Source organism: Octodon degus, unplaced genomic scaffold (assembly GCF_000260255.1).
Source record: "Octodon degus isolate 3935 unplaced genomic scaffold, OctDeg1.0 scaffold00226, whole genome shotgun sequence".
Lineage (NCBI taxonomy): Eukaryota > Metazoa > Chordata > Mammalia > Rodentia > Octodontidae > Octodon > Octodon degus.
This window is the reverse complement of record NW_004524802.1, coordinates 1,514,547-1,525,663: the sequence shown is the minus strand read 5'-3', so window position 1 is coordinate 1,525,663 and position 11,117 is coordinate 1,514,547. Positions and strand designations below refer to the sequence as shown.

The window sequence follows — 11,117 nt, the reverse complement described above, 5'->3', positions numbered from 1 at the left end:
GGGCTGGCTGGCATGTGGTGCTGGGGGATTGAACCGCGGTCCCTGTGCTCTGTGAAGCTTGTTCCAAGTAGGTGCTTTAGACCACTGAGCCATCTCTCCAGCCCCTAAAGTTTCATTTTACATCTAAACTCCTAATATTCTAGGATGAGTCAGAAAATCTGACTGCTGTCATATGTTTTGCAGGAAGGATTTCACTATTAGCATTATTTATAGGTAATATCTAAGTAATTGGATTTTTATACTGTGGTAAGATATGCATTATATAAAATCAACCATTCTGACCATGGTCAGTGTGTGGTTCAGTGGCATTAAGCACATTCATGTTGTTATGCAACCTTCACCACCACAAATCTCCAGGGATTTGCCTCTTCCCAAACTTGGGGGAATGTGCCCATTCAGCCCAAACTGCCCATCTCACTGTGCACCTTGGAGTCGTATTGATCCTCCTGTTTTCAGCCTCCCTAGGGCTAGGACTACAGGTGACTGGCTCAGCGTGCTCTGGTGTGGGGCCAGAGTTGGCATAGCATGTAGAGTCCAAACCCCGGTCGCTGTGTTTGACAGACTTAGTCTGCTGATCTGTCTCACCAGCCCTTGTTCAGCTCTCTGTGAATATGCTTACTCTGACAACCAAAGAATGGGATCATATATTAGGTCCCCCCACTTTTGAGGGGGGTATGAGGGATTGAACTCAGGACGTTGCATTTGCCAGGCAGGCACTTAGGCCGCCAAGTTCTCTCCCTGGCCATTTGTCCTTTTATACCTTATTTATTGCACTTTGCATAATGTTTCCAAAATTGTCCATAGTGTGGCATATGTTGGAATCGCCTTTTTTAAAGCCAAATCATGTTCCTCTTTGTGTGTTTGTGTGTCTACATGCACTTTATCCTAAGTATTTGTATTTTTTTAATGTACTAATGCATTAGTGTTTTGGAAGTAACTATTACATGTTAGGTACTTTATTAAATTTTAGTGTCATTGGTGTCCCATCTTTCTCAAGGCCGGAAGTAGTGGTTCCTATACATATAACTAGATGTTTCCTTTCATTGAAAACTAAAGATTAGTAACTATTTGCCTACAAGGTTGTAAAAACATATTTCCTGAAATGCATTTGTATAGCTGCCATCTCTTATATAAATACTCCAGGAAGCTGAGCATCGTATAGCAAGCCAGTAATCTCAGTACTCAGGAGCTGAGGCAGGAGTGTCATGTGACTTTGCGGCTAGCCTGAACTGCATAGTGAACTACAAGTTTTGACGTAATGAATGACAATATCTGCCCTGCCTCTGCGAAACCAAAAAAAAAAAAAAAAAAAAAATCACTTTGGGTTTCAGATCGGCTGCTCTTAGTTTGGCAACAGACCTGCATTTTGCTGTACATGGAGAGCAGTAGCTTTCCTGCTTATATTTTTGTTTTCTCTGCCTTTAGCACTGTGCTGATCACATAACAGATACTCAACAGATAAAAATTAGATTATATTTGTGAAATTGTAAACTCTTGGAGACGCATCTTGTACTCTACAGGATTATAGTTTTATTTTACCTTTTGTTCTTTGATCTTGATTGCAAAACCTGGCAATAGAAAATTAAATCACAGCTCCACATTGCTTAATAAGTTAATATTAAATTAAAAAATTGTAAATCTTTAGTGGGAATGGATGAGTTATTGTAGTACACGTTCGATACCACTGTCATAGTCCTACAAAGCAGTGGCTTTTATCCTTGAAGGGATGGAGCCAGTGCTGGAGCACAGCCTTCTGAGCATGTAGCCCCTCCCATTTGTTTGTATGTCACAACTTTTAAGTTTTTATTTTAAGTGCACAGGCAGCAGAGATGACTCTTAAAAGAAAGGTGAGACAAAAACCTGAGATACACTTCTGGTTGTAGTACAAACAGAATGGATTTTGGGAAAGACAGGCATGGGAAATTTAGCCAGGGGTCCTCATTGACCTTGTGACCTGCTGATGGCATGTCCCCAGACTAGCCCTCAGTGTTGTAATTGATGGGGGGTGGTTTACTGCCTTGGTTGACTGCTTGTTTTAGTCAGCTCAGCAAAACACTATTAGTCTTCAGGACATATGAATGACGAAAGCTTTAATAGTTGGCCACTACTTCCCCCAGCATGGATATCTTTTGATTTGGTAGAACCATAGAATAGTAGAATTGCACAGAACATTAGAAGTCTTTCTAGGACAGCTGTCTGATTTTTCCAGATGAAACCAGAGCTTAGAAAGGTGGTCCCGTATCAAAGGTTCCGTAGCTAATTGGTTGCAGTATGTGAACTTGGAACCTCTGGGCTTTCTGGATATTGCCAGGTCCAGTGTCTTTCTACTGCATGTTTCCTGACTTTGGCAGAAGTGGCGCTCTGCTTTCCCCGACCTCTTCTTTTTTCTTTCTGTAGTAAATAGCTTTTGAGGGTTCTCTGTTAAGCTGCCTGCTGAGGTTTATTACTTTGGGGGTGGAGGCTAATACATTTTTAATGAGGAAAAAAGGAGAGATTGTGGTTGGATTCCTAATTTATAATTTAGTAACTGTGCTTTATGGTTTCAGAAAATCTTTTAAGAGGTTTATATTGCATTTGAGTTTATAAAACTACTTTAAATTATACACAGATCTGGCAGATCTGAACCTTATCTTTGTTCCTATGCGGCCTTCAACAAGTGGCCTTCATGTCTGGCAAGCACAAGGGCCTGAGTTCAATCCCCGGTTCCGCCAAAAAGAAAACAAGTGGCCTTCATTCACTCATGTATTTTGGGGTTTTTGAGACAAAGTCTCGCTATGTAGTTCAGGCTGGCCTTAAACTAATGGTGGTCTTCCTCCTTCTGCCCCACAAGTGCTGGGATTGATTATAGGCATGTGCCACCAGGCCCACTATGTGATGCCTTTTAAAAGATGGTTTGGGGCCAGGGAGATAATTCAGTGGCATAAGTGCCTGCCTAACAAGCCCAAGGACCTGAGTTCAATCCCCAGTTCTGCAAAAAAAAAAAGTAATGTAGAATCGTTTTTTGCCTATCTATTTAACATTCATTCATTTATTCATTTATTCATTTATTTATTTTGGTGGAACCAGGGATTGAATTCAGGCCCTTGCGCTTGCCAGGGAATCGCTTATTCCACTGAGCCATCTCCCTGGCCCCTATTTAACATTTATTCATGTAGAGTTAGGTTAAAGAGTCTAAATTAAATCAGATATTAATGTATAATTAAAGTGAGAAGTCATTAAGGCTGATACAGGTCCGTATTCCTTATTTGTGTAAAGTAACATTTCCTGAAAGCATAATCTAATTTTCTAAATGAGATTATTTTCTACGGTTTGCAGAGGTGATGTTTCCCTGTTGTACCTCTGTGAGTAGTTGCCAGTACCAGGACCTCAGTGTCCCCTTTGCCCTAGGGAGTTAAGCTGCCTTACTTGTGCCTAGACTCCCAGCTGCCACCTGCATCATGTCCTGAGTTCTGGCTGCTCATTGCTATTGCATCTCTAGTCCACTCAGGCACTGTCATTCCTGGGTCACTGTTTGGAGCAGGTCTTCTAGCTTGGTCCTGCATCCTTTCTCTTGGTGGTTACTTCTTCCTCCTCTAGCAGCCAGTGACCCTTTGAAGAAGTGAGTCACTTCCTCTTCATCTCTGCAGGCCTCTTGTTGGAGACTCTTTCAGCTAACTGTGATGTCCCCTTACTCTGGAAGGCAGCAGAGCACACACAAGTACAGGCACAGACATTCTTCTCGTTGCCTTCCCGTTTTCTCCTGGGCACTGACTTTCCTCTGACATCCTTACTACATATGTATTCGTTGTCTGTCTCCTTTCCTACAACTCTGGGAACATCCTTTGCTGTGCTCACTGCTGCATTTATCCAGAGCCCAGATCAGTGCATGGCAGTTAGTAGGCGCTCAATAAATATTTGTTGAATTACTGAATCACTATAATCAGGAATGCTTTGTGATCATGATCTGCAGGGAAAACATCCTCTTTTAATACGGCTTAATCCATTTTAAGTTTGTACTTTTCATTGCTCAGTTTTTGTTAAAGCATATTTAAAAATCCTACTCCTTAAAATGAAATTTGTGTAAGTTAAACATATGAGAATTTAATTTTAAGGCTTTTCTCCAGCTTAAAGATTTTATTGGTGAACTTTAATGCCTTCTTCTCAAATACAGCTTAACTTTAGCTTAATTTAAACTCCACATATTTCTAGCTAACTTCATACCTGTACTTAAAAATAAAAGTAACATTGGGAAAAGTGAAATACAATCAATTTATGGGAAAGTTAATGCTCAGTAGGACTTCTGCTTATTTTTATTTCTTATCAATTATAGGTGAAGTATTTGACTATTTGGTTGCACATGGAAGAATGAAGGAAAAAGAAGCAAGAGCTAAATTTAGACAGGTATGAATTAACATGTCTTTAGTTTGTCAACTTAACAGTTCTCTTGCTAAACCCTAGTGCAAACAGTTGTTTGCCTCTGCAGATGCTCCAGAGGCCCAGGATGAGCAGAGTCTGGCCATTCAGCTCTACAAAGATTGTTAAGTACCTTTTTATGCTTGAGGCCCTGTGGGTCCTTGGAGCTTCTTATTCTCACTCTTAACCTGGATTTTTGACATGTCAACCTCAACAGCCTAAAGCTTTTCAGAGATACCCAGTAATCACATTAAACCCATTTCAGAGTTTTTAGCAAGAGTATTACAATCCCACAATTTAGTATTTGTTTTGTCTTTCATAAGGCAAGACCAGTATAACTTCATCTGTCAGTTACTTGCCTTGTCTTCTCGTACTCCACTCTTCAAGAAGTATTCGTTTTATTAACCACTAGGAAGGATGTATACAATGTGTTAATTATTGAAACTGTCCTACCAGTTTGGTTTGAAACTGTCTCATTGCTATTTGTTTCTCAATAAATTTATGGGAAAAAAAAGTATTCACTTTAATAAAGTGGTTTTAAATGTAAAGGTGACTTAATTCTTAATTAACGGCTGTTATTATAGGTGGATTGACTATGCCTGCCAGACACTGGGATAAGTGATTTATATAACTTGTGCAGCAGACTTAGGAAAAGCTATGCCCATTTGTTAAATATAAGAAACCGAGACGTGGAAGATTAAATAACTGATCCAAATTTGGTAACTGTGAAGTAGCAGATCAGCCATTGAGTCAGACACAGGCACTCTAACTCCAAAACTCAGTCTTACTCTTGGGGTTGTACTGTTGTTCAGAGGAGATTCTGAAAGGGCTGGATATACCTGCAATGGACCATCCTGTCTCCATTGTAGACTGTCACTTTAGCTCTGTAGCAGAAAAAAAACCCAAAAAAACCCTGGGTAGGCCCCATTTAGTACAAAGGGAGTAATTTGCCAACCCCTGTAAGACAAAGAGCAAAGATGTGTTGCCCCTTTTAAATTAACTCTGGACTGGGAAATAGAGCCTACTGCTCTGTTTAGCATGTGTAAGGCTCTGTGCCCAATCCCCAGCACCAGAAATAAATAAATGAGCGATTGCATACGTGTTCTGTACTGTCACTATTATAAGTTCTATATTTAAATGGCAATATGGTGTCATTTCTTTCGGAGCCTTTTTCTGCCACATGTCTGCCTCCTCCCAGTGCTGCTTTGCACCCCAGACCCCACTGCAGCTCTCTCAGAGCCAGTTTGTTTTATTCACATAGAAAGTTGTCAGGATTCACAGAAAATTTAAAGTATTATGTATGAAAGGGTGATTTTTCAAGTTTTTTCTCTCAACAGTACAGCATTATCACCATCGTCATTATTAGGGTTTTGTCTTGTTTTTGAGATAAAGTCTTGTTCTGTAGTTCAAGCTGGCCATGAACTCCAGTGATTCTCCTACCTCACAGGAATGTATTGAGATTACAGACTTGTGCCAACACACAGTTTTGTTACACTAATTTAGAAGCTTAAGAAATACTGATACAGGGGAAAGAAACTCCCAACCTGGAGGATGTTCAGTATGAGCTTATGTTCTCTAAAATCGAAGAATGAATTGTAGGACCAACAAGAAGCTTCTGTCTGAGAGTGGGTTTCCAAGTACCTGGTCCTTTCTAGGGTTTTTTTTATGGTGCAAAACCATAAGATGAGGTGGGACCAAGATGGGGAAACATGGGAAGTCACAAAGTGGGACAAAGCTATGATCAACCAATAAGATTATGAGCATAATTGCTCAGGTGATACTGATTAAATGGGGATTAAATTGCAAGAGCAATTGAAATGTAACATTTTTCTCTCATGTTTCTCCCCTCATGTATGTATGTATGTATGTATGTATGTATGTATTTTTATGTATTTAGTGCATGGTCTCACTATACAGATCAGACTCATGGTGATCCTCCTGTTTTCAGCCTCCCAAGCACTGGGATTACAGGCATGTACCACCACACCCAGTCTACTCCCCTCTTTTAGTTTCCAAGGCAAATCTTTGCTGGGCATGTTGTATGTGATCCTCTGTGACAAGGCCCAACTAAGCATAAGTTAGGCCTGTTTGTTCTGTAACATTATCCTGGCAAGATAGTGAAGGATCTAGGAGAGTGTTCATTGTACTTTGGACACTTGTCAAATCTTGGTGGCAACTATCTATAGAGTTTAAGGCAAAAGTGACAGCTTCCAGGAAGTAGGACAGGGAAACAAGGACTGAGGTAAGCACCCTGAAAAGGCACCAAAATCAATGAGACTAATGCACTGCAGTATATAGCAATCCTGTGAAAGGTGTCCTTATGATTCAGCTATGCATGGACTGGTCAGTGGCCAGAGCAGGGCTTTGAGTATGTTGTCTCTTTTTAGTGAGCTGTCTGGTCCAAGTAAATTCTCCAGCACATCTTAAGGTTGGGTTTCTGAATCTTGTAAAGGCAGTTAAAGTGCACCTAGGTTATGTGTGTGTGCAGGAGTGTTTATAGGTATAGCTGACCTTTTAGCTAATCTTTTGCGGAGCTAGTTGCAAGCTATTTCTACAGTGTTAAGTATGCATTTTAAAACTTTTTTAGAGCTTGTGACCTGTATGCTGTATGTAGTTTTTATTTAGTTTTCTCTGTTACAAATGCAGGTCCATTATTACTACCAGCAGTACACTATATCTAGGGATGATTTTCATAGCAGCACCCTATAAACTTCTGTTGTTTCCTCAGTGCAGGTAGAGAATGGGAGGTCAGGGCGAGTGACCCAGGTGCTGAAGCCTAAGCTGGCTGCAGGAGTATAGGTTCCAGCACTGTGGCTTGAGCTTGCACAACAAACAAGGGGGCAGATCTATCTCTGGTCTTCCGGGAGTACTAGGTAGAACTATTCTGGCTGAGATTGATGTTTTAGTCAGTTCGATCCCCAGGGGAGGGTTAGACCTCTGAACTGAATTATTTTGCATTGATGGCAGGTTTCCAAACAGGAGGAAGCAATAGCAGGAGAGCTTTGGCCAAAATAACTTTGTCCAAGGTAATCACAGCATATCTAGCCTGTTAGACTTTATTCTTTTTTTTTTTTTTTTTAATATTTATTTATTTATTTATATTTGTGTGTGTGTGTGTGGCCAGCTCAGCCCACCAGGGGGCGGGGCTGGCTGGCATGTGGTGCTGTGGGATTGAACCGTGGTCCCTGTGCTTTGCTTAGCTTAGCTTGTTCTAAGTAGGTGCTTTAGACCACTGAGCCATCTCACCAGCCCCTGTTAGACTTTATTCTAACAGAGCTACTTTCATCCATAACCATGGTGTACTCAACATTTGTAGTGGTCCACAGTTACTCAGGAGGTCCATTATAGCATGTGGCACCTGTACTGTTAAGTCTCAGTCTAAGGGCTTGAGAAAACTGATCTTGTCAGTTTTCTTCATCAGAAAGACAGTGACCTTTAGAGCACAGAGGCAAAAGGGGAGGCAACCCTTAGTGCCCAAAACCAAATACTTGCACAGGTCGGCCATTAAGCACTCCCACTGACTGACAGTGCATATGCATTATGTTTTTGTGAGCTCAGGGACCCAGATTGTATAGAAGCCAGCAGCTCCAAGAAATTTGTGACATTTTTTTCTTATGATCAGTTTTTGCCAGATACCGCAGCAGAGCTTTTGTACCTTTCCAGCAGGAAATTTGAGTATCATTAATCAGAAGTGGGGTTTTTTTTGTTTTTTGGGTTTTTTTTATTTTATTTTATTTTTTTTTATTTTAGGGGTCTACAGAGTGTTCAGGGTCTCACTACTAGATCAGACTCATAGTGATCCACCTGTTTACAGCTTCCCAAGAGCTGGGATTACAGGCATGAGCCACCAGTCTTAATTACCATTTCAGTGCACCCCAGGGGATGGGGCTGGCATGGCAGGCCTAGGGATTGATTGAACCCCAGGCCCTTGCACCTATTGGCAGGCGCTTTATTTTTTATTTTTTTTATTTTTTTTTTTGAACGTACAGATACTTTATTGCTCACCTTTCACACAAAGCACACCTCCAGCCATTTTCGTTCACAGCTTGACAATGTTTGTGTATACAAAAACCCAGCAAGAAGCATCATGTCACGGAGATTTCGGTAAAGGAGAATGTAAAACATCAGCTCAGCCAGGCTTTTGTTTTCTGCAGCAATAATGAAGGGCCTCCTGCACTAGGCAAAACTCTATCTTACTTTGTAGTGCATTTCTTCCATTAAAAAAAAATCGTCTCCTGCCTAAAGCAAACCCACTTGGATTTGCTGAGCCAGTGATGTTAACTCGTGCATAAAACAAATTTCAGTTTGCTATTTCTTCTAGCAGATTTCAAGTAAAAATAATGTTGAAGGAAGAACTTGTTTTGGATGGATGCAGGTCAGTTTGAGTTGCTATACTTAACTAAATGCCTATGTGTACTATAGGTTCACAACCTAGTTTGCTTTTAGTCTTATTTTGGCTGTGTTGAATTGGCAGGCGCTTTAATCTGCAGAAGTGTTTTTTCTAAGGAAACAAATTTTTTAACCCGAGAGGTTGATTCTAGGTCAGTTGCAAAGAGGGCCTGGCTGACAGGAGACCGTTGAAGGCAGAAGAAGGCATTATTTAGATCCAGGCAGGTGTACCAGCAGGCTGTCGGTGGCAGAAGAGTGAGGCAACACAGACACAGCAACTGATGGTTGGGAGATCTTGAACTGGCTTCACAAGCAGGAGAGGTATAGTTCAGCAGTTTCAGTCTATAGACAATTTGTGTTTTTTAAAGCCTCTTTTCTTTCTGGAGAACCATGACAGAGCTTGAAGGGACAGAGAAGCCATCCCAGAGCCAAATCTGTTGCAAGGGCCTCCCAGAAAGTAGTGGGAAAGGCCAGGGAGATGGCTCAGTGGAATAAGCGCTTCCCTGGAGAAAGTAGTAAGAGAGCTTTTAAGCCCTCATGGCAGTTAAGCAATAGTCTTTTAAAGAGTGTATTAGCTGGAAACTGCACAGTGTGAGTGATAGCTGCATTGGTGATGGCACAGAAATCTTGCCCAAGGTGATAAAGACTGTCAGGCTGCTATGTGGCTGTATGGCTGTTTGTGCCTTCTGTGACGTCTTAAAGCAGTGGGGGAGGTAACAGTGAGGCATCATAGTTGAAGTCCATGTCTGGAGGACATACCCCTGGGAGGTGAGTTTTCAGAACTTCAGGATTGTTTGTCTGTCTTAGGTTGATGTAAGCATTGTATTCCTCAGGGAACACTTAGCAGTTGAAAGGGCAGGGTTCAGCTGGCTGGGAATCATCTTGGAATGGAACCAGCTGAGCTCAGAACTCAGGAGGCTGCTGGCTACTTCTAATCTCCTAGCCAGGCTCAGGCCCACAGGAAGTATGCTGACAGCTGCAGGCCACATGAGTCTGGTCTTGGCCAGAAGGTATAGGTTTACTGAGATTATTCACTACTCCAACAAAACCTACTGGGATAGATCAGCACATATCAGGACTGATCTCCACACGTTGTCTACCACTGACAGAAACATGCCTGGATATGAACTCTTTTTCTTTCATTTGTTTTCTATTGTGGTTTTAGTTTTGTTTTTTTTTTCTTCTTCATTGTTTGAGCTTGTTTTTATGAGTGTGAAAGTGGTTTCTAATCTCTTTGTGGTTGTTCTTTTTAGTTCTTCTCTTTATCTCTTCCTTTGTTCTTTCCCTCCAGTCTTCTGCACCAGTTTCCCAAAGTTAGTGTGATTTCACCCTTTGTCCTTCAGCCTTCGAATCCCTTCTCTTATCCCTCCTCCTCGTCTTCCTCCTTATTTCCCCCTAATCCCTTTCAAATTTTAACCACTGAGGGTAAAATGGACATGTTATATACTACATATAATTTTCTGCTGTTTTATATTTTATATAGCTACAAATCTAGTTCATGTGGTTAAAGAGGCACCTTAATGGTTATTTTGTCAGGGCTAAGAGTGTTGCTACTATTATTGCTGATGGTCTCTCTTGGGCCAAAAGTGACATAATTGTTCTAAACAATTATTCTTCCTGGTATTCCAAAACTGAGATTGACTAGGGTCATAAAAAATACTGTGACACAGTCCCAAATAACCACTAGATGGGTCCAGAAGACAGCAACTTCTCATCCCCAACAAACCGAAAACATAATATCTTGCAACAGACTAGCAATAAAGCAACCCACCATAGGCAGTTTACAAGCCTCACTCTAGAAATTAAACTAAAGAAAAAGAAATAAGACACTTACTCAAGATGCAACCCCAGATATCCAGTACCCTGAAAGCAAACCCAGGAGGCAGTGAGGTGGAACAGTCCAAAAGGAACCCATCTGGCCTCTCTGAAGTGCTAACAACAAAGTGATTAAATGAGGCTATAGGAAAAAATGAAGTTAGAAATCCTCAGATAACTTTAGAGATGGTGTCCACAGTGGAAACCATGCTTAGTGTCTGTAGAGCAACTGCAGGTATAGAATAAAGGAGCTTAAGAAAATTATGGGAGCCATGAATGCTCAGCATAGAAAAGAAATGGAATCCATGATGTAGTTTGAAGCTGATACCTATGAGAATAAAATGGCCATTGAAAGTAACCATGAGGGGCTGGTGAGATGGCTCAGTGGTCTAAAGCACCTACTTAGAACAAGCTTAGCAAAGCGCAGGGACCGCGGTTCAATCCCCCAGCACCACATGCCAGCCAGCCCCGCCCCCTGGTGGGCTGAGCTGGCCACACACACACACACACACACACTTAAA

At 41.3% G+C, this 11,117-nt stretch overlaps 1 protein-coding gene across 1 annotated transcript in view; it reads left to right on the top strand.

Annotated features, from left to right (window-relative positions):
* Nucleotides 1-11,117, top strand: part of Mark3 (microtubule affinity regulating kinase 3) — a gene marked incomplete at its 5' end in the record, with an annotated part of 134,705 nt that overhangs the window by 71,732 nt on the left and 51,856 nt on the right. Inside the window, one exon of the mRNA XM_023705608.1 lies at nucleotides 4,310-4,380. Coding sequence (XP_023561376.1) covers nucleotides 4,310-4,380 — 71 coding nt within the window. The remainder of the gene's footprint in view (nucleotides 1-4,309; nucleotides 4,381-11,117) is intronic.